We start from the raw sequence: 22,634 nt of genomic DNA, 5'->3' as shown, positions 1-22,634 counted from the left end.
TAAACTTCAAAACTTTTATTTTGCCCACAAGATTGACTTTCTTGCATTTTTCTCAAAATTTTCTCATCAAGAAAATCTGCACTTGATATACTAAAGTTACGTCAAAATAAATACAGCCCCTGATTTCACATCATACACACAAAAAATGATTGCAGCCTCTGGGCATTATTAGAATATTCTCTTCAACAAAAGAAATATTCATACTAGGTTCTGCATATGTGGAAGTGCTTTTCCCCCACCCTCACATCTCACTATGGACTGATTTTAGGATTGGCAGGAAGTTGGAGCTTCACTGATTCATGCAAGCTTGAGAACACCCTGAACCATGGAGCCGATTCCATCAAAGACCTCGTGAATGGGCGCGTCACACATGAAGGCGCAGGTAGTCACTAGCTTGTTCTTTTGGTCCACGTGGCTTTTGCTCACGTCCGTGCTCACGTGCTTGCAACCCAACTGCTTGATGGCGGCCGCTGTGTCCGTCGTGTTGGGGTACCTAAAAGGGAAATGGTGACTGGGTTTGTATTGACAGTTTTTGCACGTTTTCTGGGAAGCTTGTACGTACTTGTTGTCATTTTCCAGTCCTACAGTGACCTCACATCCAGGAAACACTTTAGCAGCAATCACAGGTGAGATGCAGCAGAGGCCAATGGGTTTGCCTTCGCCGCGAAAGGCTTCCAGAACCGCCTTTACCTCGCCGTTAACTGAGCAGTCTTTGCCTTGCACCGCCCACGAGCACAGGTTTTTCGCCGCCCCGAAACCACCTGCACAAACATGACGGCAAAAGTTCTAAAAATTCCCTAATTGCCTTCGTTCAAATGTCTCCAAACTTAGAGAAAGTAAAAAAAAAAAAAAAACATAATTTCCATTTGAGGGACTGGGCCTGAAGTAAACCTGAAGCTGTGTATCGGCGCCGAAGTGTGCCCTTAAATATACTTACACATTAAAAAATACATGATGCAGTCAAAGATGAATTGATTTCAATGACTGACGCTAGAGAGACTTGTATATATACTGGAACAAACCACTTGAAAGTCAGTGTTGCCTCGGCTTCACACGAATGGCATTAAACTCAGCATGAAGCAATATAATAAAATCTGCTCAAGTCCTATTTTATCTGAGAGCCATATGTACTCATGAAAAGAGCCCTAGATATCCTACCCCTGCTAAAGCCTTTTTCATTTTAAATGGCAACGGAAACCGTCGCCATTTAGTATTTTTATCTACGGAGGCTTGATCTTGAAACAAGATCAAGTCTTTGTGCACGAACAAAACACTCCAATGATTGCATTAGATTTCCCTTTCGGTAAAAGTTTGCCTCTTCTGTTTTAGAGAAGCAAGCACATGTAGTTTGTTTTTTATTTTCTGGAGACAGGTTGTTTACTATGTGTAAAAATGAAGGGCGCAATAACATCTACATGCATTAAGATGGGTTAGGGCTTAAAAGAGAAGGGTGTGGAGGAGATACCATATCCGTGTGTAACACACACTCAAGTATAACGTGCACCTCTAATATTTGATTTTTTTTTTCTTTTAATTTTGCTCTACATTTTATAAGCTCAAACTAAGCATTTTAAAAGTCAAATGTTAAGTATGTGCATCCATGATCAAATTAATTTATTGACAATGTAAACTATGAACACAATACCAACACAAATTGTACAATCTATTCATTTAATGTCCTTTAAACTTCGACTGATCATCAGATAAAGCAAAGAGCAGTTTCATTGTTGCTTTTTGCCTTCATTTATACCTTTCAGGACGACTTTGTTTTATTCATTCTCTAACATTGAGATATGGTTGATTGATTGGATCCCTTAACCAACAGGGTCGTGGTGGCACCAATATCGTACTCCCGTGTTATTGTTATTGTATAGTGACTTGTTTACCTGACTGCCCATTTTGCACATCTGGTTAGCTGCTCCTCTTGCACTCTTTGCACTACTGTATAATACTATACATAGCTATAATTATTTAGTATATTATTAGTACTTCAATACTCCAACTCAATACAACATTTTATTTATATCTGTACATTCAAGGAAACCGTGCGGGTCAGATGTATCGACATGTCGTTCTGTATACACGTGTACAAGAATGACAATAAAGTATATTTGAATCTGAATTACAGTGGTGTGTCTTGGGCAAGTACAGCCAGGTGGCGCCCTTCTCTCTCCAGGTCAACATATGCTTCCACCGGGCCTCGAATCAGGGACCTTTCGTGTGTCAGGTATAGTGAATAAAAATAGTGTGTTAATGGGATAAAATCTTGTGCTTTTTAGTCAGGTGGTCAGACACTCTCACCACAACCTTGGTTTGATTACCATTGCAGATCATTTTTTGGCGTTGTGCTCAGAGATGATTTTCGACTTATCAACCATTGCACAAATAAGGTAATATTTTACAGTGAAGCCTCTTGTATAACAAGTTATAACTTGGACTTAATACTTAGGTAAAACATGCAATTCAAACAAGAATAAAGAGGGTACTCCAGTCTACGCGAGGTACCGATTTTTATTCACACGTCGCGTCTCAAAAGCCTGATTCACGCTCTGCAAAATCTCACAATATGCCTCTCTCCCCCAAAAAATATTTTCTCCTTGGAAGTACACAATTCACGTGCGTTACTTTTTCCATTACTTCAAAGTGGTAAATTCTGCGGAAAAGTGAAATATTATCATGCCTGATTTACCGCTTTTAAATGTCAAAGGTTGGCATGCGTGGAACTTGATATAGAGTGCTTCGAGGTCCTAAGATTACCCACAATGCATTGCTGGCGCCCATTTTGGAAGTCCACAAAGCTTTTCACTTCATTGTTATTGTTCAGCGAACCAGTTAGATTCTACATTGTAATGCCGAATACGTGCGTTATTGTTGGCTGTTGTAGCCGAGGGGAAAAGGGTGGGAAGGGCATCTTTAGACTTCCGAAGTGTGTTTACGTTCAGGGGATTGAAGCTCAGGAGAAAAGTGAACGGCGAAGACGAATGTGGCTGGCAGCTATCAACCGGTCGAATTTGCCAAAGCTTGACTGTGTTTGTGTTTGTTCTGACCACTTTCTGACAGGTACATTGAATTATTTATGATGTAGAAATAAATTTTAAAAAGGTTATGGGACATGTGTACTTCATGACAACAGCTCGACGACCCCAAACTACTTTTATAACATATATGTGAGGTATTTCGCCGAAAACGACATTTAAAAACCGAACAAAACTCCGTTTCTCATTCGTACACTATTTTGGTGAAGAAATTCAACGCGGTTTCAGGGAAAGAGAGTCTACTTTCCTCAGTCAACTCGTGTCAATAGAGGATTTAAAGCCCCCGAAAGCTAAGCTAACTTAGCCACCGGTGCGCCGTTCGGAGAAGCGTTGCCTTTCCCGGGTTGTTCAACATAGAACAAAAGGGAAGCAACATGAGAACAACATTCCCCTAAACCTGCAACACAGTTGCAATGGGCACACAGAATCGATGATGACTTGTCAACAATGATCCATGGTTGTAAACTTGGCTGAGACAAACTCTGAGAATGTAGAACTTTCCCTTTCACAGTCTTGTTTTCATCACCTTCGCTTGTGTACACAGACACATCCCGAACCCAACCAGACACAAATCTGTCGTAGGCTTCCATACTTTTGTAATTTTGAAAATCCTTCAGTTCACAAAAGGGACTTGGGTGGAAAATAAGATAGTTAACAAGTTCGATGCAAGTCACACACGGCAACAAATCGGGATCAGACTTCCAGTCCTTGTTTTTAATTTTGTAGGGATCCAATTTTTCACCGTGCTTGCTTGTCTAAACTCTCCACGTAGTTTTCCATAGTGTTGATGGACAAAATCCGTACACAAACGAAGCTAGTTGAGTAAATAAATAGACAAACTGAGTAAATATTTGCTCCTCTCGCTATCACCGCTTGTAATCGACAGACTTCCAAGATGGCGGCACGAAGCCGTGTTACTATTTTTAGCACAAAGCGCGGAGCCCTCTATTGATTGCAAGAATATAATTTTATGAAGAGTAGGGATTCTAGTCATACTTTTAAAAGAAAATAATAAAGTTGAAATTGTATTTTATTTTGTTGACGTCACCTGGAAAAATGATGGCATCGTGGTCTTTGATGCTGAGTTTGGAAAGTTCCTGAATGTTACCACGGGCAAGTCGGGCACTCTCCACTAACACGTTCCTCTTCTCCTGCGTGGGCTCGCCTTTCGCGTGGTCCACTACGTGCATTTGTTCCACGTTAGGAGCAAACATGCTAACCTGCAAAATATATAAAAAAAAAGACATGACGTCAAGTCGCAATTCTCAGGTCACTTTCACTTTTCACCTACACTCGCGCCCCCTCGGCTCAAATGCACCAAAATGGCGGAAGCTTCGTGGATCTCGCTGCCGTCGAATACGCCGCATCCTGCCAAAACAACAGCAACGCGTTTGCCCATTTGTGCACAATAGAAATTGTTTAAAGCGACTTGGACTGAGCTGCGCGTGAGGAAGTTTCGTCCGCACACTTGAAGCAAACCAATCATGGCCGCTGAGGTACTGGACCAAACAAGACAGTTTCAATATTCTTCTTCAGCCATTCTTCAACCACGGTTAACAAACACTGACCCTACGAGTATAGAGTTGGTATTACAAGTGGTTGTACTGCACAGTAGTACCTCTACTTTCAAACGTCCCTTTATACAAAAGTGTTAGGTTAAAAAGTACTTGAACGGGGAAATATTGTCTCTAGTTACAAAGGGATTTCAAGATACGAAGTCAAAAATACAGTACAGTATGCGCTGCCATTCGCCGCTCACAGAGTTCTACCTGGCAAGCCGGTGGGTAATTTAAAGACAATTTCGATGAAGTCTCGGAATTTGTGGAAAGGAATCACCCAGAAAAAGTGTTTACGGGTCAGGCTACCGCTCATTTCCAATGAACTGGCAAAAGCCGGCAAAAACAGATGTCATTGGATCAGTTTTTCAAGAAACACTAGGCAAAAAACACTGCCGAGGACCAGTAAACAAACAAGCCAGTTAAAAAGAAACAAATATTTTAATCATTTCCTTTATCTTTGCATTTTATTTACATTATATGCCTCTCGTTTTATGTTTATTGAGCGATAATTGAATTTTAATATGTGTTTGTAATATGTTCTGACGCTCTTTTAGGTTTTATTGAAAACGGGGCTTGGAACAGATTAGCCTATTTACATTCAAAAGGCGTCTCTACTTACAAACGTTCCAGGTTACAAAGCTACTCTCAAAACTAATTTAATACGTAAGTAGAGGTACCACTTAATAACTTGGGCTTTTGTAAAAGTGCGGTTTGTTGTTTATATGTGTCCCTAAAAAGTACAAAGCACAATATTTTCTGGGTTGGGAGGGTTACTTTCAAGATATAATCCTATACTGTTACTAATTACCTGTTGAAAATTGTCATTGGTAATGTAATCCGAATACTGTAATATTGCAGTGTGACTTGATTACTTTTGGATTACTTCAATATCAAATGTGCTGATGAAAGACAAGATAAACTAAATATAAATACAATTACTGAAAGAAAATCCAAGAAAAACAAACAATGCAACCTTACAAATGAAATATAGGAAACCAAGATCTGTCACGATTACCCGTTGCCCTCACCTCTGCCCGCTCGTTTGGCGCCAGCTGCTGCCCGTTGCCTGATTGGTTCCCCTCCTATTTAAACTAACCACTTCCATTCGCTCTTTGTCAGTCCGTCATCGAACCTCCGCACATGCAAAGCAAGCACTATATGACTCTGGCTCCCGTCTGTCCTGTCCTTACCTGTATCCTGCTTGTCTACCTCTCGCTTCCCGATCGTCTCAGACTCCCTGACTTTTTCCTTCCTTCGACCATGCGCCGATCTTCCGCCTTGGCTACTCGACCCGTGTTTGCCTACCAACCACGCTCTGATGTCCCACATACTCGACTCGTTCCTGCCTTCCGACCACGCTCCTCTCCTGTGAGCTCCCTGTTCCTCCTGTCCAGCGATCGCCTGATTGCTGGCGCTTGCTTTCCCATACCTGACTTGTCATCTTCCGCAATAAAGTCTGTTGTGAAACGTTACGCGTTTGGGTATACCATCTTTTCTGGTTCTGACAAGATCAGGTAGTTGGTTGAAGTCCAACAAAAATTGCTTACGTTTTAGCCACATAGTATAGAGTAAAGAGCAAAAATAAATCTTTCTTTTTCACATGGCGGAGGAAATATGATTTGTTTAACTTCACATCAAGATTACATCAAGATCACATAATGTTTTAAACACAGTGTTTAACTTCTAAATTTCCAACACACTTTTGGACTTTTTACTATCTCGCTCTGTCTCTTAAGTGTCAGTAATTGAAATTGTGATAGACCCAATTCATCTATGAGTGCATTATGAATTTGTAAATGTAACACACGTGTCATTTCTTCAAGGTTGCTATACTTATGGGAAAGTAACTTCAAATGGACATTTCCACAGGGGGTCGGGTAAGATAATTTAATATACTGGTGGTATAATTGTTTATCTAGTGTTGTATTAAAGACTACTCATGCGTTAGCGATTGTTGCTGTCGTTTGAGAGCGACGTGTGTTCCAGTTTGAGGTCAACTTTTCAATTTTTGAAATGTTTACTCGGAATCAATTATGTTTTTCTGTGAGACCGATAAAAGTGACCAGATTTTTCCCCTTGTTACTTTGGAAAGACGTATGCTGGAGAAAAAATGATTTCATATTCATCACATTTAAACAAGCAGTGCATGATCTGTCAGAAGGAAATTGAGGAAGCTACAGGTAAACTAGATGTTGTACTGTCTACCACAAATTCATCTGCTTTATATAAAGATACAGTGGCTTGCGAAACTATTTGGCCCCCTTGAACTTTGTGTCCTTTAAACATCCCAAGGAGCACTGTGCAAGCAATAATATTGAAATGGAAGGAGTATCAGACCACTGCAAATCTACCAAGATCGGGCCGTCCCCCTGAACTTTCAGCTTATACAAGAAGAAAACTGGTCAGAGATGCAGCCAAGAGGCCCATGATAACTCTGGATGAACTGCAGAGGTCTACAGCTGAGGTGGGAGAATCTGTCCATAGGACAACAATCAGTCATATACTGCACAAATCTGACCTTTATGGAAGAGTGGCAAGAAGGAAGCCATTTCTTAAAGATATCCATAAAAAGTGTCATTTAAAGTCTGCCACAAGCCACCTGTGAGACACACCAAACATGTGGAAGAAGGTGCTCTGGTCAGATGAGACCAAAATCAAACTTTTTGGGAACAATGCAAGACGTTATGTTTGGCGTAAAAGCAGCACAGCTTTTCACCCTCAACACACCATCCACGCAGTCAAACATGGTGGTAGCAGCATCATGGTTTGGGCCTGCTTTTCTTCAGCAGGGACGGGGAAGATAGTTAAAATTGATGGGAAAAGGGATGGATCCAAATACAGGACCATTCTGGAAGAATACCTGATGGAGTCCGCAAAAGACCTGAGACTGGGACGGAGATTCGTGTTCCGACAAGACAATGATCCAAAACATAAAGCAAAAGCTACAATGGAATTTTAATAGTTCATTAAAAAACATATCACGGTGTTAGAATGGCCAAGTCAAAGTCCAGACCTCAATCCAATTGAGAATCAGTAGAAAGAACTGAAAACTGCTGTTCACAAAAGCTTTCCATCCAACCTCACTGAGCTCGAGCTGGTTTGCAAGGAGGAATGGGCAAAAATATCAGTTTGTTGACGTGCAAAACTGATAGAGACATACGCCAAGCGACTTGCAGCTGTAATCGCAGCAAAAGGTGGCGCTACAAAGTATTAACTCAATGGGGCTGAATAATTTTGCACACCCCCTTTTTCGTTTAAAATATCCAGTTTAGAGTGTTCCACTTCATGATTGTGTCCCACTTATTGTTGATTCTTCACAAGAAATTACAGCTTTATGTCTTGATGTTTGAAGTCTGCAATGCTGCAAAATGCCACAAAGTTCAAGGTGGGCAAATAGTTTCGCAAGCCACTGTAGACTGAAACTTAAGACAGAACTTGATCTCCTTTTGACCACAGAGGCAGAACGTCTTCTTCTCCGCTCTTGTGGAACATTACACGAACATGGTAATAAAGCTGGTCGTCTCTTGGCACACTAGCTGAAAGCAGGTTCTTTACCTTCTTGTCCAGGAGAGATAAACAAAACATTTGTGTCGTTTTATGTTATTTCATACACACCTGAGCCCACTAACAATAAAGAACAATGACTTGATTTCTTTGATAAGCTGATTGTACTTAGTGTTTCACCATTCGACAACAAGACACTGGAGGTACCACTGACCCTTTGGGAAATTAAGGAAGCCATTTATCTGATGCACAGAAGTACCTTACCTGGTATTGACTGTTACTCTGTTGGTTTTTTTTAAACAATTATCAGATATGCTTTCCACTCTTCTACTAGATATGTACAAGCAATCGTTTACCAAAGGACCCCTTCTGATCACACTCAAACAAGCTTCTATATTGTTTATCCATAAGAAAGGCAAGGACCCAAAGGATTGTGCTTCATATCGTCCAATTTATTTTCTTTCTGTTTACATAAAATTATTGTCATGGTGCTGGCGCGTCGTTTGGAAGCCATTATGTCAAAGGTGGTATCAGAGGACAAAACAGGCTTTATAAAGGGAATGCATTATTTTGCTAGTTGTAGACGGCTGCATAAGATCATTTACACTCCCTCAGTCTCGTCTGAGCCAGAGGTTGTTGTCTCTTAACGTAGAAAAGGCCTTTGACAGGGTAAAGTGGACATATTTATTTTATTCTTTGCAACGCTTTGGTTTTAGTACTGGTACTATCTCTTGGGTCAAACTACATTATTCTCTCCCATGTGCCTCTGTTTGTACAAAGTCTCTCGCATGGTACTAGGCAGGGTTGTCCATTGTCCCCGTTGCTGTTCGCGCCCGCTATTGACCCTAACCCCTCTCTGTGGCTTTAAAGTCAATGACTGGTTTTAAAGGCATAAGGAGGGCGGGGTTAGAACATTGCCTCTTGTGGTATGCCGATTATCTCGTCCTTTGTATTTGAGAGCCCCTCATAGGCATCCAAAATATTCTCCATTTACTGGTATCATTTGGTGATTCTTCTGGATACAAGCTAAACACTTCTAAAAGTGATATTTTTCCCAGTTAATCAGGTGGCCAGGGAGATGTCGCATAATCTAATCCCTTTCAAGATTGCTCTAGATAGTATGAGATACCTTGGTGTAGTCATTAGACCCAGGTATGTATTACAGAATTGAAATTTGATTGTTTTGAGTTTTTTTGAATTCTCACAAAATCTGTGTTACTGTTAAAATACTGGTACCGCATTCATTTAAGCCATGGGCGTGTGCGACTGTGTATTTCGTTTGGCACTTATGGGGTTCTGCGCTTGCCGTACCTTCAGCTTTATCACCTCGTGCTGAAGCTAACCTGTGCCCAATATCAGTTTGGGTAAAAGTTCATATTTTGCTAAATATAGGAGCTGCTTTCACAAACTATTTTTGTGTATAAATGTATATAAGTTGTGCTAAATGATGCATAAAAAAACACCAATTAAATGTAAAGTAATGCAGCGTGAAACGATGATTACTGTGATGCAACATGTTTCAATGCAACCACGCCACGATGTGCAGCATGTTGAGTAATGTTCCGTTTTTGTATTTTTGTTAATGTTTTAGATGTATACAGTCGTGCACAGACGCCCTGACTTATTTCTATTGTTTATTGAATGCAGGCAATAAACCAAGTGACTGTGAACCCTTGTGTCGCGCATGATTGAGGGTCGTTACATATGCACCCTTCGTGAATTTTGTTTTCTGACTTTAAAATCTGCAGTTGAGTCAGACCTACAAAGATGGAATTCTGCACCACTCTCTTTGGCTGGTAAATGGTAAATGGTCTGCATTTATATAGCCCTTTTCAGGTCAAAGAAGACCTCCCAAAGCGCTTTACAGTGTGCTTCACACTTACCCATTCACAGACACACTCACACACTAATAGCAGCCATGCAGCCATTGCAAGGCGCTGACCTGCTTATTGGGGGCATTTGGGATTCAGTGTCTTGCCCAAGGACCCTTCCATATACAACACGGAGGAGCCGGGATTCGAACCAGGGTACACACCATAGAAATGAACGTCTGAAAATTGGTATGTATATACATTTGGATTTTGATTAAAAATGTAGGTGAATGAGCATTAAAGTGAATGTTATGACTTTAAGTGGATTTAATTTACCTAGTCATTTTATATGAATATATTTGACTATCTCTGGTTAAAACTATACAATCCCTTGACTAAATAATTTAATAAAATCAATTTCAAAAGTGTTTTTTTTTCTTGATTTGCGTCAGGGCTTGTAAACAGACGAGAATGGTGGGCCCTCAAGCCAGACCATTTGAGGCTCATGTTATTTCAAATAAATAAAAACCTTCTTGACCAACAAGTAATTTTTTAAAAATGATTGTTGATGTGTTTTAGCATATTATTCAAATCAATGTTGTTTTTCATCAAATAAAGTGTTTTTGGCGTTAAATAATACCGTGTCTCTTTAAAGTTGTGTCGAATCTGCCATTGGTTTTCTTCTGATCACGTGCTTTAGCAAACAACAAAACCACGTGACCGTGAGTGCGGAAGCAGAGCATGTGCCCAAAAGAGCGAAGTTTGAGTTTTACGTGCAAGTTTTAAGTTTTGAAGCATGGCTCGATTTTGGGAGATTTTAGTTTCTTTATTTGCATCTTTGTTTTTTCTTCAATTTGTCAACGCGTTCAAGAAACAAACGTGGCCGGTGCCTTACAGGTAGGAAAAGTGGATGGTGCGTTTCGATAAGGTCATGTGACCGCCTAGAAAAACGTTTTGTTGGTGAAGGATAAAAAACAGATTTTTGTATACTAGTTATAAATTTGGCAATTGACTAAGATTGTAAGGGGAAAGTATGAAAAAGGTAAGAACTTTGCATTCAAAACAAATTATTCTCTGATAATCCACATATTTCAACTTATATATATATATATATATATATATATATATATATATATATATATATATATCCATTTATTGAAATGGGCTTCAAGTCTAGGTACAGCACAAAAACTGCATCAATATTATTTAAAAAAAGGAAAAGAAAATGACAATTTGCACTCAAACAGCTGTACAATACAATACCACAAAATGTAAATATATGCCCAAAGAGAATTGGCTGAAGCCAAAGCTTTTAAGTGACCACCCCTGTTATATGCGTTTCCTTGCAGAGAAGACATAATAAAAATCAAGTCAAGCAATGTTTATTTGTATAGCCCTTAATCACAAGAAGTCTCAAAGGGCTGCACAGACCACAGATTGTTGCAAACTACAGACTATTATGACACCGTCCCCTGATCTAAAACCTACATGAGGGCAAGGAAAAACTCAAAAATCTCAACATGAGGAAAATGAATAAACCTTGAGAAGGGACCGCACATGAGGTAATCCCCCTTCCAGGATGACCAGGCTGCAATGGATGTTGCAATAACAAATAATACACTGATATTGTCCAAATATAGGTTATTCATATGCTATAGAATAGAAGTGTGTGTGTTTTAAGCCTAGATTTAAATCAAAACAAGCAACCAGGTCTTTACCCCACAAAAGAAAACTTGGATACAAGGAAATGAAATTCAATTTTGTGTGTGATTACGTAGAATCTGAAGGTGTGATGGGAAAAGATGGTGCTAGGATTATTATCTCTCTTCATATTAACTCAAATGTTCATTATTCATATTTTTCTCTTCGAATTATGAAAATATGTCATTCACTTTACATACCCCATTATAATAACTGGTTACATGTTATGATTAATGTGAAAAGTGTTTGGACTGTCAAGAGGATGGGACCAAGATAATATTTGGCTTTTTTTCCTTCTGTTTTTTTTTCATAGTTTTTGATTTTCAATTGATTAACTCCTTGTATTTCAGGGATCTCACACTCAGTTTGGCTCTGGGGCCAGATGCAGACTTTCTTTTATCAGGCGGGTGGGATCAGTAAATTCATTTAAATTCAAAGTTTTTAGCTTAGTTTTTCAGTAGTATGCTTTGTCTTTCACACTCTTATGGTAACCTACCCTGCACTTTATAATCCCAAATGACAAGGGATTTTTTTTAAGAATAACACATATATTCACAAACAATGGCAGAAAAAGGGGTTTAATGTTTGGCATTGAATGTGTTAACTGGTTTCTTTTAACAGTAGAGTGAACTCAGTCAGAACCTGAACCTCCTCACCATGCTATACACACTCAAGTGTGAGCTCTTTTACACATTTACTGCTCTCTAGCGGCCAGAGAGAGCATTTGGTTTGCATTTATTAAAAAAAAGATGCATATCTTTTGATAGAAATGACCTAGAGCAGGGGTCTCCAACGCGGCGCTGAGGAAAGCTGTGATGCCCGCGAACCTATTCTAAAGTTTTGGGTCATTGTGCTTATCTAGTAAAATGGTTAATTTTGTGGTTAGCTGAGTCCGTTCAACCCTTCTTCCAAAAATGAACCTGGTAGTAACATAGTAATACCATAGCAACAACATAGTAATAGCATAGTATGTTGTTATTTTATAAATGGATCTCAAACATGGTGCCCTTTGTGCCATTTAGTAAAAAAAAGTAGATCTCTGCTTGAAAAAGGTTGGAGACCCCTGACCTAGAGACTCGCTTCTTTTTTTGACATACCCAGGCAGTTATGGCGGGCTGGATGAAATCATTCAAAAATTCAGGATATGGCCCGTGGGCCATATGTCTGACATAGCTTTTGTCTTTAATGAACAGAGGGAAATACAAATGTCTATCACAGTATATATTCAACACTATGGTAATGGTACGATACAACAATACAGTCACTGTAGCTGGACCTATATATTGGTAATTGGTCCAAAACAAAAAGTCTGTGTTGGCTTAATGGCTATCACTGTTTTTTTTTGAGTCAAGCATTCATTCTGAGAATTTCTGCCATTGTAACCCTAAATGGAATTTTAATGGGATAACTTAATTCAAGCTGGGTGCAACAAACAACTTTCTTGTCACAGCGCAATCTGTAGGTTTGGGTTAGATTAAGAGTTTCTAAAGAGCTCTCATCGAAATTTCTACAGCAAGTTGTATTTTGAGAAATAGTGTCATAAAGGTTGCAAAAACACAGGCCTATTAGTTCAAAGTTGAGTTATTTTTCAAAGTTTCGAAGTTTTGCTCGACATACTTGATGTTGACGCCGTCATTCCTGTATGTTACAGTTAGAGACGGAGACGCTATTACACATGGGCGACTCCCGGCAGAGATTTTAATCATGGCGTGTCTGCCGACAACAGGCGACAATAAAATTTGTTATCGATATTTTCTATCCTCGATTTCTGTCGATGAATTGTTGAAGCCCTATGTGCAAAACGAGGATGCCCAGTGCAAACAAAACCCCTACACCACCGAGCAGGGACTGCTAATGAGAGTGCTACTGCCCACTAATGTAGTGGAAGTGCAATTGTGCTTCATTCCAGGACAGACATGGAAAAAAAAAAACGTGTGAAGTGAGGTCAAACGCACCCTGCTATTTGAGAAGCACTGCATGTAGTGGTCCGAATAATCCACACCGTCACATGTTAAGACCTTAGAAGAATGAATCTGTTTGATTATCTGAAGGTAGGTGGAGTTTTTTTAAAGGTGCACTGCAAAGGTTCCAGTCTTAATCGTGAGCCCAAAAAATCTAACTTCTGACACAGAACATAAACAGTTGGCTTGTGCTGCTTATGTGCTTAACAGACGTTTCGACCAACGTCCCCAAGCGGACCCTTACTGTCAAGCCCTTTACCCATTTTGTCCCACCGGCGATCCCGAGGGCCGCATTCCCCAAATGAAAGACACCGACATCATTTCAGTCTACCGTCTACAGACTCCTGTGTGGGAATTCAAGTTTGGAGACGTCCTGGGGAAACTTGTGAGTCTACTTGTGTAATGACCAGAGTCGGGCACATACTCAAAGACAGTAATTAGTGATAGCAGTGTCTGAAACTCATGACAAAAAGTTACCGGACACCAGGGCAGACAATTCCGAAAAGTTGCCTGCCCAGCCATAAAGTTGCCTGCCCCATTTTTTACAACTTGAAACACAATAAGACGACTGACCGCAAAAAAAAACGTTGTTGCAAAGTATTAGGGATTGATAATCAGAATATATAACAGAACAACACTTTAAAATTAAGTTTATTATAAATCTACTTATAACATTCATTGCATGGATATGACATCGCTGTTTTTCATCTGCCATCATTATGTACCTCTATTAACTCATCTTCATTCATGCAATGTTTGCATTGCATCGTCTGCTACAAGCCACGTGAACCCCTCTTCCAAGATGCTTTTAATGTATGTTTACGTTTTGTAGCATCATACATTTTGTTAGCTTCTTTTGGATCTTTCTTAAGGGGCTGAGGTTTTGGCTTGATTCCAAACCACATATCCATTTTTCTTGTGTTCTCTGTGCGTCTACTTTGGAAAATGATATGCAAATGTGTGACCTTATAATGCTTGGGAAAGTCCGGAAGCACGAAGTTATTCGATGCAGGTTTCTGATTGGCTGCCGAGTATGCAAATTGCCAAACGAACCGAAAATCCGAAATTTCCAAACCGAACAAAGATTTCGAAATCGGAATAAAGCAAATGTTTGATCTGAAAAAAACCTTGTGTAAGTTGTACGCCCGACGTAAAAGATGCACTCCCCAGACACTGGTAATAGTTATTAGTTACTTCAGCTAAAAAGTAATTATGTTACCCCCTGGATTACTGACACCAAAAAGTAGCACAGTACTCTGAAAGTGACTATCTAGTTACAAATAACCATATGTACTCACGTAGATCTTTGAAAAGTCGTAAAATGCATTGAATTCATTATTCTCAAAATAAGGCCTTATTTAGCATTTAAATGTCTTAATTCCAATTTCTGAAAGTCTTAAAAATGTGAACACATTAAGATGTGTATTTTCTTTTTTAACTAAAAAGATTTAGTAACATTTATCAATTGCCTTTTTTAATAATTGACTGATTTACTTTTGTGGCAACATCGCGTGACCACAACAATGGAAATTTTGTGGTTTCAGTCGGGCCTTTCAGAGAAGATGCATGTTTTAGGTCGACCTACAATACGCATAGCAACTTCGGACAGACAAGTTTATTTTAGAACACGGAGAAGTGTACATTTAATGAGGAGTGGCGGTCCTATGAACATTTTTTCGTCGTGGCTAAAAACTGTGTCGGGTAATGTGAACAAGACACAATGTATTGTTTGCAAAAAAAATTGTCTTCTCGAGCTTCATTTTTCGCTTGAGATTAAGGACTATATTAGAGACGCTGCGTGCTATGGATGTAAGTCATTCACACCATTTTCATTGTAACACAAGTCTTTGTTATCTAATTCCCTAGAAGCTAAACTATTGTGTTGATATGTGAGAAAACTTGTACACTAACTTGTGGAAGCAGTGTAGCCTTTATATTTCTTGACTTGTGCAATTTTAAGAGCTTGCATAGGAGCACCCCATATCCATTTTGTCTCCGGGCTACAAACCACTCACATTTCTCTTTCATTTGTGGGTACTATCCAAGACAAAATAAAAAAACTCCAGGCATGGTGTTTTGCAAAAACATTTTTACAAAAAAAAGTCAAAAATTGATTACACTTCTACTGTAAATTCTTTGCATATGTTTGCCACATTTATTACTGGTTGGTTTGTTTAGCCACACCCCTTTCCCCACACACTGGCTACTATTCACTACTGGTGAGACCCAACCAGATATGCACTTATGAACTTACCCGCGGATTTCAGTATTTTATTATCTAGTTGAGAAATTGTCCTTGAAGTGAGTATAATCGGTAGGGAGAATATCTCCATGTCGAGAACATCAGCACCCCCGTACTCCATTCTTGAGACAGCGTCCTAATTGTATTTAGTTGTATTTTGTAATTGAATACAAACATGCCCACCCCCTTCAAATGTTATCGCTAACGTATCGCGGGCTGAATGTGACAACGTAAGGGATGCCGAACTGTTCAGCAGAGTAACGTACCATGTAGTGACAACAGAGTTACTAAATGTTATTAATAATGCGTTACACTACTCGTTAAGGAGAATAGTAATAGCGGTCTAACATGTTAGTCCCAAGACTGGTAACGACGAGCAAATTCAACAAATACGTTCCTGGTTTGCTTCTTAGCACATCATGCACGACGCCATCGGCTTCCGCAGTGCTAAGACTGGGGCCAACTACACCATGGAGTGGTATGAGATTTTCCAGCTTGGGAACTGCACCTTCCCCCACCTAAGACCGGGTATGTTCGCCCCCTTCTGGTGCAACCAGGGAGCTGCGTGCTTCTTTGACGGCATTGACGATCACCACTGGGCGCAGAACGGCACCCTGGAGAAAATATCAGAAATCAGCGGTAAGAATTCTGTTTCAGGGTTCTTACGGGTGCTTGAAAGACATGAAAATGCTTGAATCTAGGTATATTAAAACACACGGCACGGTGGATGGGTGTTTAGTGCGCAGCCCCACGGTACGGCGGTTCATGTCCAGCTACTGCAGCTTCCCCGTGTGGAGTTTGTATGTTCTCCCTGTGCCTGCGTGGGATTCCTCCGGGTACTCCGGTTTCCTCACACATTCCCAAAAACATGCATGTCAGGTTAATTGGCCAATTATATTGTCCGTAGGTGTAAATTAGCAAGTGAGTTGCCCGCTGCCCGAAGATGGCTGGGATGGGCTCCAGCCCCCTCGCGACCCTACTGAGGATAAGCGATGCAGATCATGGATGGATGGATGGATAAAACACATTCTTTACCATTCTTTTTAAATATCCTGGAAATGATACTGCTTGGAAATGTTAACTTTACTCTCATTATATTACAATATATAGAGATAAAATGTCATGTTCTTCCACAATATAGACCCTCAATAGTGTCCAAGTCTATATTTTGAGCCCCCTTCGCTATGTCGGATGGTGATAAGAGCTGAGATTGTGTCCTATGCCTACAAATTGCTTTTTCAAGGATTGAAAAGTGCTTGAATCCTCAACAAGTCTGCTTAAAAATGATGCAGACGCTGCTCTCTGGTAGCTTCGCTCTGCCATTGCATGTCTTCTTCCCTCCTGCTAACTGCAGCTGGCATTAGTTTGTTGTAAGTCCAAGGATTACGTATCAATTATTTACATTTATCATGGGACATGCAAAAAAAGAGAAGGTAGCATTTCCCCTGTGGTAAATTGTAATGGGAAGAACTTTCTGTAACTGAATGTCTAAGCTACACATTAGTCTCATTTCTACCTATATGGGAGAGAAATATCTTAAAAAATATCTATTCACAATTTACTCAAGACTCAAAAATCACATATATTGATAAACGCACACGAAAGATTAAAAATCAAATATATAAATCACAGATATATTTGTGGATCTGCAAAAAACACGATTCACAACGGATTTTTTTCTTTTAATGGTACTGGAGAAATTGGAAAATTGCCTTGGAAAGTCCTTAAAAAGTGCTTGAATTTTGGCCATTAAGAAGGTGTATGAACCCTGGATATCATAGTAATCAGGCACTATGGAAAATGCTAATTTTAGACTCTTTTTTTTCTTTTTAGCTCTTGCAGGCCACATGTCAAGTCAAGTCATTTTTATTTGTATAGCCCTAAATCACGAAGAGTCTCAAAGGGCTTCACAGATTATTACACTATATTACACAGACTATTTTTCAGCCGACGAGAAGAGTAGGTTATCCATATGCTAGGGAGTAGAAAACATTTCCACTGAGGTTGCAAATCGGATCTCAGGGAGAAGAGCATTCCACAGCACCGGTGCCCGGATGAAGAACGCTCTCGAACCAGCAGAACACTTCTTTGCTCTTGGGATCACCAGAGGACTGGCACTCTCAGATCGTAGGCTTCGGACCCGGACATAGGGGCAGATCAGATCTGAAAGATAAGAGGGAGCAAGTCCATGTATGATTTTGTACAATACTAAGAGAACCTTGAAATCACATCTAAGGCTAACTGGGAGCCAATTCAGGTTAGCCAAAATCGGTGTTATGTGATCGTACTTTTTTGTCCTAGTTAAAAGCCTCGCTGCGGCATTTTGTACCAGCGGAAGAGACTTGATTCTAGACTTCGGGAGACCAGAGAGTACATCAAATGATGTGGCGAACACATTCGGCCCGCGAACCACGAGTTTGACATTTGCGCTTTAAGAGTAGCTATAATCAGGTTTCGTACCGGTGCTTAAAATCCTTCAAAACGCTTGAATTTTAATGTTTAATATTTTTATTGTTTTGAAAATTACTTGAATTTTGCATGAAGTGCTTGTTAATGCTTGAAATTGTTGTTATATTTCTCGTCAGTCTGACTGCATAGACTACGAAGTAAATGAAAATTAAACCAGAAGAATGGACTTTCTTTGGCTTGCACCCATTTTGAATACGTCATTAGTGTGTCAATAATAATAATAATGAAAGTGACAATCAATCGTTATTATTATTCACAATATAATAATGTATTATTTCTCCTTGGCCAGCACGGCGGCACAGTGGTTAGCGCGTGTGCAGCACAGTTCTGAGGTCATGGGTTCAAATCCAGCTACCAACCTTCCTGTGGGGAGTTTGCATGTTCTCCCGTGCTTGTGTGGGTTTCTTCCGTGCACTCCGGTTTCCTCCCACATTCCAAAAACATGCATGTCAGGTTAATTGGCCGGTCCAAATTGTCAACTGGCTGGCAACCAGTTCAGGGTGTCCCCTGCCCACTGCCCGAAGATGGCTGGGATGGGCTCCAGCACCCCCGCGACCCTACTGAGGATAATAATGGATTTATTTCTCTTTTAAAAATTGGCTGTAAAACTCCTTTTAATGTTTGATATTTTCTATGTTTTGAAAACTACTTGAATTTTGGGTGAAGTGCTTGTTAATGCTTGAAATTGTTGCTACATTTCTCGTCGGTCTGACTGCATGGACTACGTATTAGATAGATAGATAGATAGATAGATAGATAGATACTTTATTCATCCCCGAAGGGAAATTCACTTTTCCAGCAGCATCCCTAAGCTGAGAACAATCGAAAATAACTGAGAACAATCGAAAATAGCACGGGAGCTGCTGGAGTGGCTGCCATTCGTGACGGCGCCGGAGAAACGATTCAATTTGAATCATGTACAAACAAACAAACAATTGAATCATGTACAAGAAACGATTCAATCTGAATCATGTACAAACAAACAATTGAATCATGTACAACAAACAAACAAAATATTTATGTTTCAATAAGTGGAGTGTTAATAAAATGGGGGGAAAATAATTTCTGATACTGATATAACCAGGTAAAACTAATTTTAAGTTACCTGTCCAAATGAATGTTGTGCCATCTCACCTTTCCCACTCTCTCTGCTCGCTCCTGAAACTTTATCAAATAGTCCAAAATTTTACCTCATCTTCTCCGCTCACCTCGTCGTCCTCTTCTCCTTCCACTTCGCACTACAGAGACTTTTTAGCTGAGCCGTCTCTTATGACACCATCCCCTGATCTAGACCAAACTAATGCAAGCAAAAATGCAATGGCAAAGCAAAGCCACTGAGGAGCTAAACGATATGCTTTAGGTCATTGTTTTTCAACCCTTTTTGAACCGAGTTACACTGTATAGCGTTTCAAAGCGATTGCATTAGCCAAACTGACCGGTAGGGGTCACAATAGCTTTCTAAACACATACACCACCATTCAAAAGTTTTGGGTCGCTTAGAAATGTCCTTATACTTTAAGGATATGTACTGTTTTTCCATTGCTCATAAAATGAAACCAATCCGAAACAAAGTCAAGTCAAGTCATGTTTATTTGTATAGGCCTTAATCACAAAGCGTATTAAATGAAACTAGGAGAATTGACTTTCTTTGGTTTGCACCCATTTTGAATACGTCATTAGTGGGTCAATAATGATAATAATGGAAGTGACAATTAATCAATCGTTATTATTATTAATAATATAATTATGTATTATTTCTCCTTTAAAAATTGGCTGTAAAAATCCTTACATTTTAATGTTTGATATTTTTATTGATGTTTTGAAAACTACTTGAATTTTGGGTAAAGTGCTTGTTAATGCTTGAAATTGTTGCTATATTTCTTGTCAGTCTGACTGCATAGCCTACGTAGTAAATGAAAATAAAGTAAAGTAAAAATACGTGGGTCAATATTAATAATGACAGTGACAATTAATCAATCGTCATTATTATTAATAATATAATTATGTATTATTTCTCCTTTAAAAATTGGCTGTAAAAATCCTTAAAAATGCTTGATTTCGGCCATGAACAACAGTGTACGAACCCTGTATAACAAACATGCTTTATTTTTTATTAGCGCTCATTTGTTTTCAGGTAAACAGTTCAACGACCTCGCCAAGTGGGCTGTGGAGGACAACAGGACGGGCATCTATTACGAAACCTGGGCGGTGCTCTCTCAGCCGGGCCCCGGGGCCACCTTGTGGTTCGAGTCGTACGACTGTTCGCAGTTTGTGCATCGAGCCTACCGCAAGCTGAGCGAGTTGGGGGCCAAACTGGTCAGCCGCTCCCAGACCAATTACACCAAAATCTACCTGTTCAGCGGGGAGCCCGTCCGCTTGGGCAACGACAGCGCCATCTTCGGGCAGCCGGCGCTCAAGAACCTTGCCAAGGACATCCGACACTTTTATAACGATTTCCGACCTCATCAGTCCATGCCCGAGTTTGCGCTCAGCATGTTGGAGGTTTACAAGAAGGTGGTGGTGGACAAAATCTTTTATTTTTATTACAATTTTGAATACTGGATCCTCCCCATGAAACCACCTTATGTGCATGTCCAGTATGAAGAGGTTCCTCTGCCTACAAACTAAAAACCAGGATGTTAATTTTAACAGGGTTCGTACAGGTGATGAAATTCGCTTAAATTTTGATGTTGTGTTTTCAAAGATTAGAATGTGCTTGAATTTCGGGTGAAGTGCTTGTAAATGCTTAAAATTGTTGCCATGTTTCTCAAAAAGTCTGCCTAAAAATGGCTCTACCATTGCATTCTACATAGTCTTATGCTATGAGTCAATTGGCGCTGTGTTGTGTTTGTAAGGTTTACTTCCTACTTAGTAAGGGGAATTGACTGAGGTCGGCCGGTATGTTTTAAGAAATCTTCACCTCATATTCAAAGTATACCTTTATGAATGTGTGAAATATATATAAAGCTTTATAGTTTAGACCAAGGGTGTCAAAAAGCCGGCCCGCGGGTCGGATCAGGCGCGCTAAGGGATTGAGTCCGGCCCGCGAGACAACACTGAGAGAAGCGCATGAGAAAAATGAGCTGCAGGTTGAAATATGTCCACTTGCCAGGTGCCTCTCAAAAAGGCTGTACTTGTTTTTCTTTCTCTTTCTCTCTCGTCCTCTCTTTCTCTCACTATCTCTCTTTTACTCTCTTTTTTTGTTCCTTTTGGTCTCTTTTTCTCAGTCTTTTTACCTTCCTTTGCTCTCTTTTCCTTTTCTCTCTCCCTTTGATATCCCCTTCCCTCTTTGTATTTCTCTTTGTATTTCATTTCCCCGTCACTATTTCACTTTTTCTCTCTTTTGTTTCTCACGTTCTCTCTCTCTCTCTCCTTTTATCTTTCTTTGTCCCTCCCTCTCTCTTTCTCTTATTTCTCTCTATCTTTTATCTACTAGTCTGGCCCCCGAGAGAATGTTTGTTCCCCTGAGTTAAAATGAGTTTGACACCCTTGGTTTATGCAAAAAATGCAATTCCCCCTGAGAAATGTAAAGTTTGTCACTTGTATTTTCCGGACAATAAGATGCGGCTTATGCAATGATGAAGCTAAGTGTTAGCCATCTGAGGGTGCTCTAACTGTTTTTTACCCAGTGAGTCCTTGTTAAGTGTACCGCAGGAAAGCACTTTCTTCTTGTGATATACTAATTAAAGGCGTAGTTTTGGCATGGAAACATTGCTTTAAAAAATGTGCTTTGTCCCCACCATTTCCAAGACCAAACCTCCGCCCTTGATACTAATTATCTGCTCATTAGAACAGTATATTTATTATTTTGTTTTACGAAGTGGTTAAGTTTGCACTGTAAAAATAATAAAATGCATTAAAGTAAAAAAAAATCTTGAACATCATTTTGCCGATTTAACAATTTCCCCCTATGTTCCGGTCCGGAGCCTTCGCTCGGAAAACGCTAGTCTTCAAATGATCCCAAGAGCCAAGAAGAGATCCGCAGGTTCGAGAGCGTTCTCCATTCGGGCCCCGGTGCTGTGGAATGCTCTTCACCCTGAGATTCGATCTGCAACCTCAGTGGAAATGTTTAAATCTAAGCTTAAAACACACTTCTATTTTGTAGCATATGAATAACCTATATTTTATGTTGACAATATCTGTGTATTATTTGTCCTAATGTAGGTTTTAGATCAGGGGATGGTGTCATAATAGTCTGTGGTTTGCAGTGGTCTGTGCAGACCTTTGAAAAAAAGATTGGGAAACACCACTTGAACTACAAACTGGCATTTTTAACAACGTAGGTTTTGATGCCTTGTTAGTGCCATGCTACAAGTGAAATTTAAAAACAACAGTTCCCAAAATGTAAGTAA

At 39.8% G+C, this 22,634-nt stretch overlaps 2 protein-coding genes across 2 annotated transcripts; one reads left to right on the top strand and one right to left on the bottom strand.

Moving 5' to 3' along the window:
• On the bottom strand, positions 1-4,571 carry LOC148353041 (glutamine amidotransferase-like class 1 domain-containing protein 3, mitochondrial). The gene is made up of 4 exons (XM_088353373.1): positions 4,327-4,571; positions 4,084-4,255; positions 563-761; positions 1-493 (listed from the first exon to the last, which is right to left on the bottom strand). The coding sequence occupies exons 1-4, from the start codon at positions 4,519-4,521 to the stop codon at positions 298-300; spliced, it is 762 nt and encodes a 253-aa protein (XP_088209499.1). The 5' UTR covers positions 4,522-4,571; the 3' UTR covers positions 1-297.
• Positions 4,572-10,631: 6,060 nt separating this feature from the next.
• Positions 10,632-21,991, top strand: cln5 (CLN5 lysosomal BMP synthase). The gene is made up of 4 exons (XM_088352721.1): positions 10,632-10,806; positions 13,782-13,956; positions 16,227-16,452; positions 20,417-21,991. The coding sequence occupies exons 1-4, from the start codon at positions 10,706-10,708 to the stop codon at positions 20,908-20,910; spliced, it is 996 nt and encodes a 331-aa protein (XP_088208847.1). The 5' UTR covers positions 10,632-10,705; the 3' UTR covers positions 20,911-21,991.
• The last annotated feature ends 643 nt before the right edge of the window (positions 21,992-22,634 follow it).

Source organism: Urocampus carinirostris, chromosome 14 (genome assembly GCF_059441175.1).
Source record: "Urocampus carinirostris isolate Australia breed hairy pipefish chromosome 14, RoL_Ucar_1.0, whole genome shotgun sequence".
Taxonomy (NCBI): domain Eukaryota; kingdom Metazoa; phylum Chordata; class Actinopteri; order Syngnathiformes; family Syngnathidae; genus Urocampus; species Urocampus carinirostris.
This window is presented reverse-complemented; position numbering and strand designations above follow the sequence as displayed.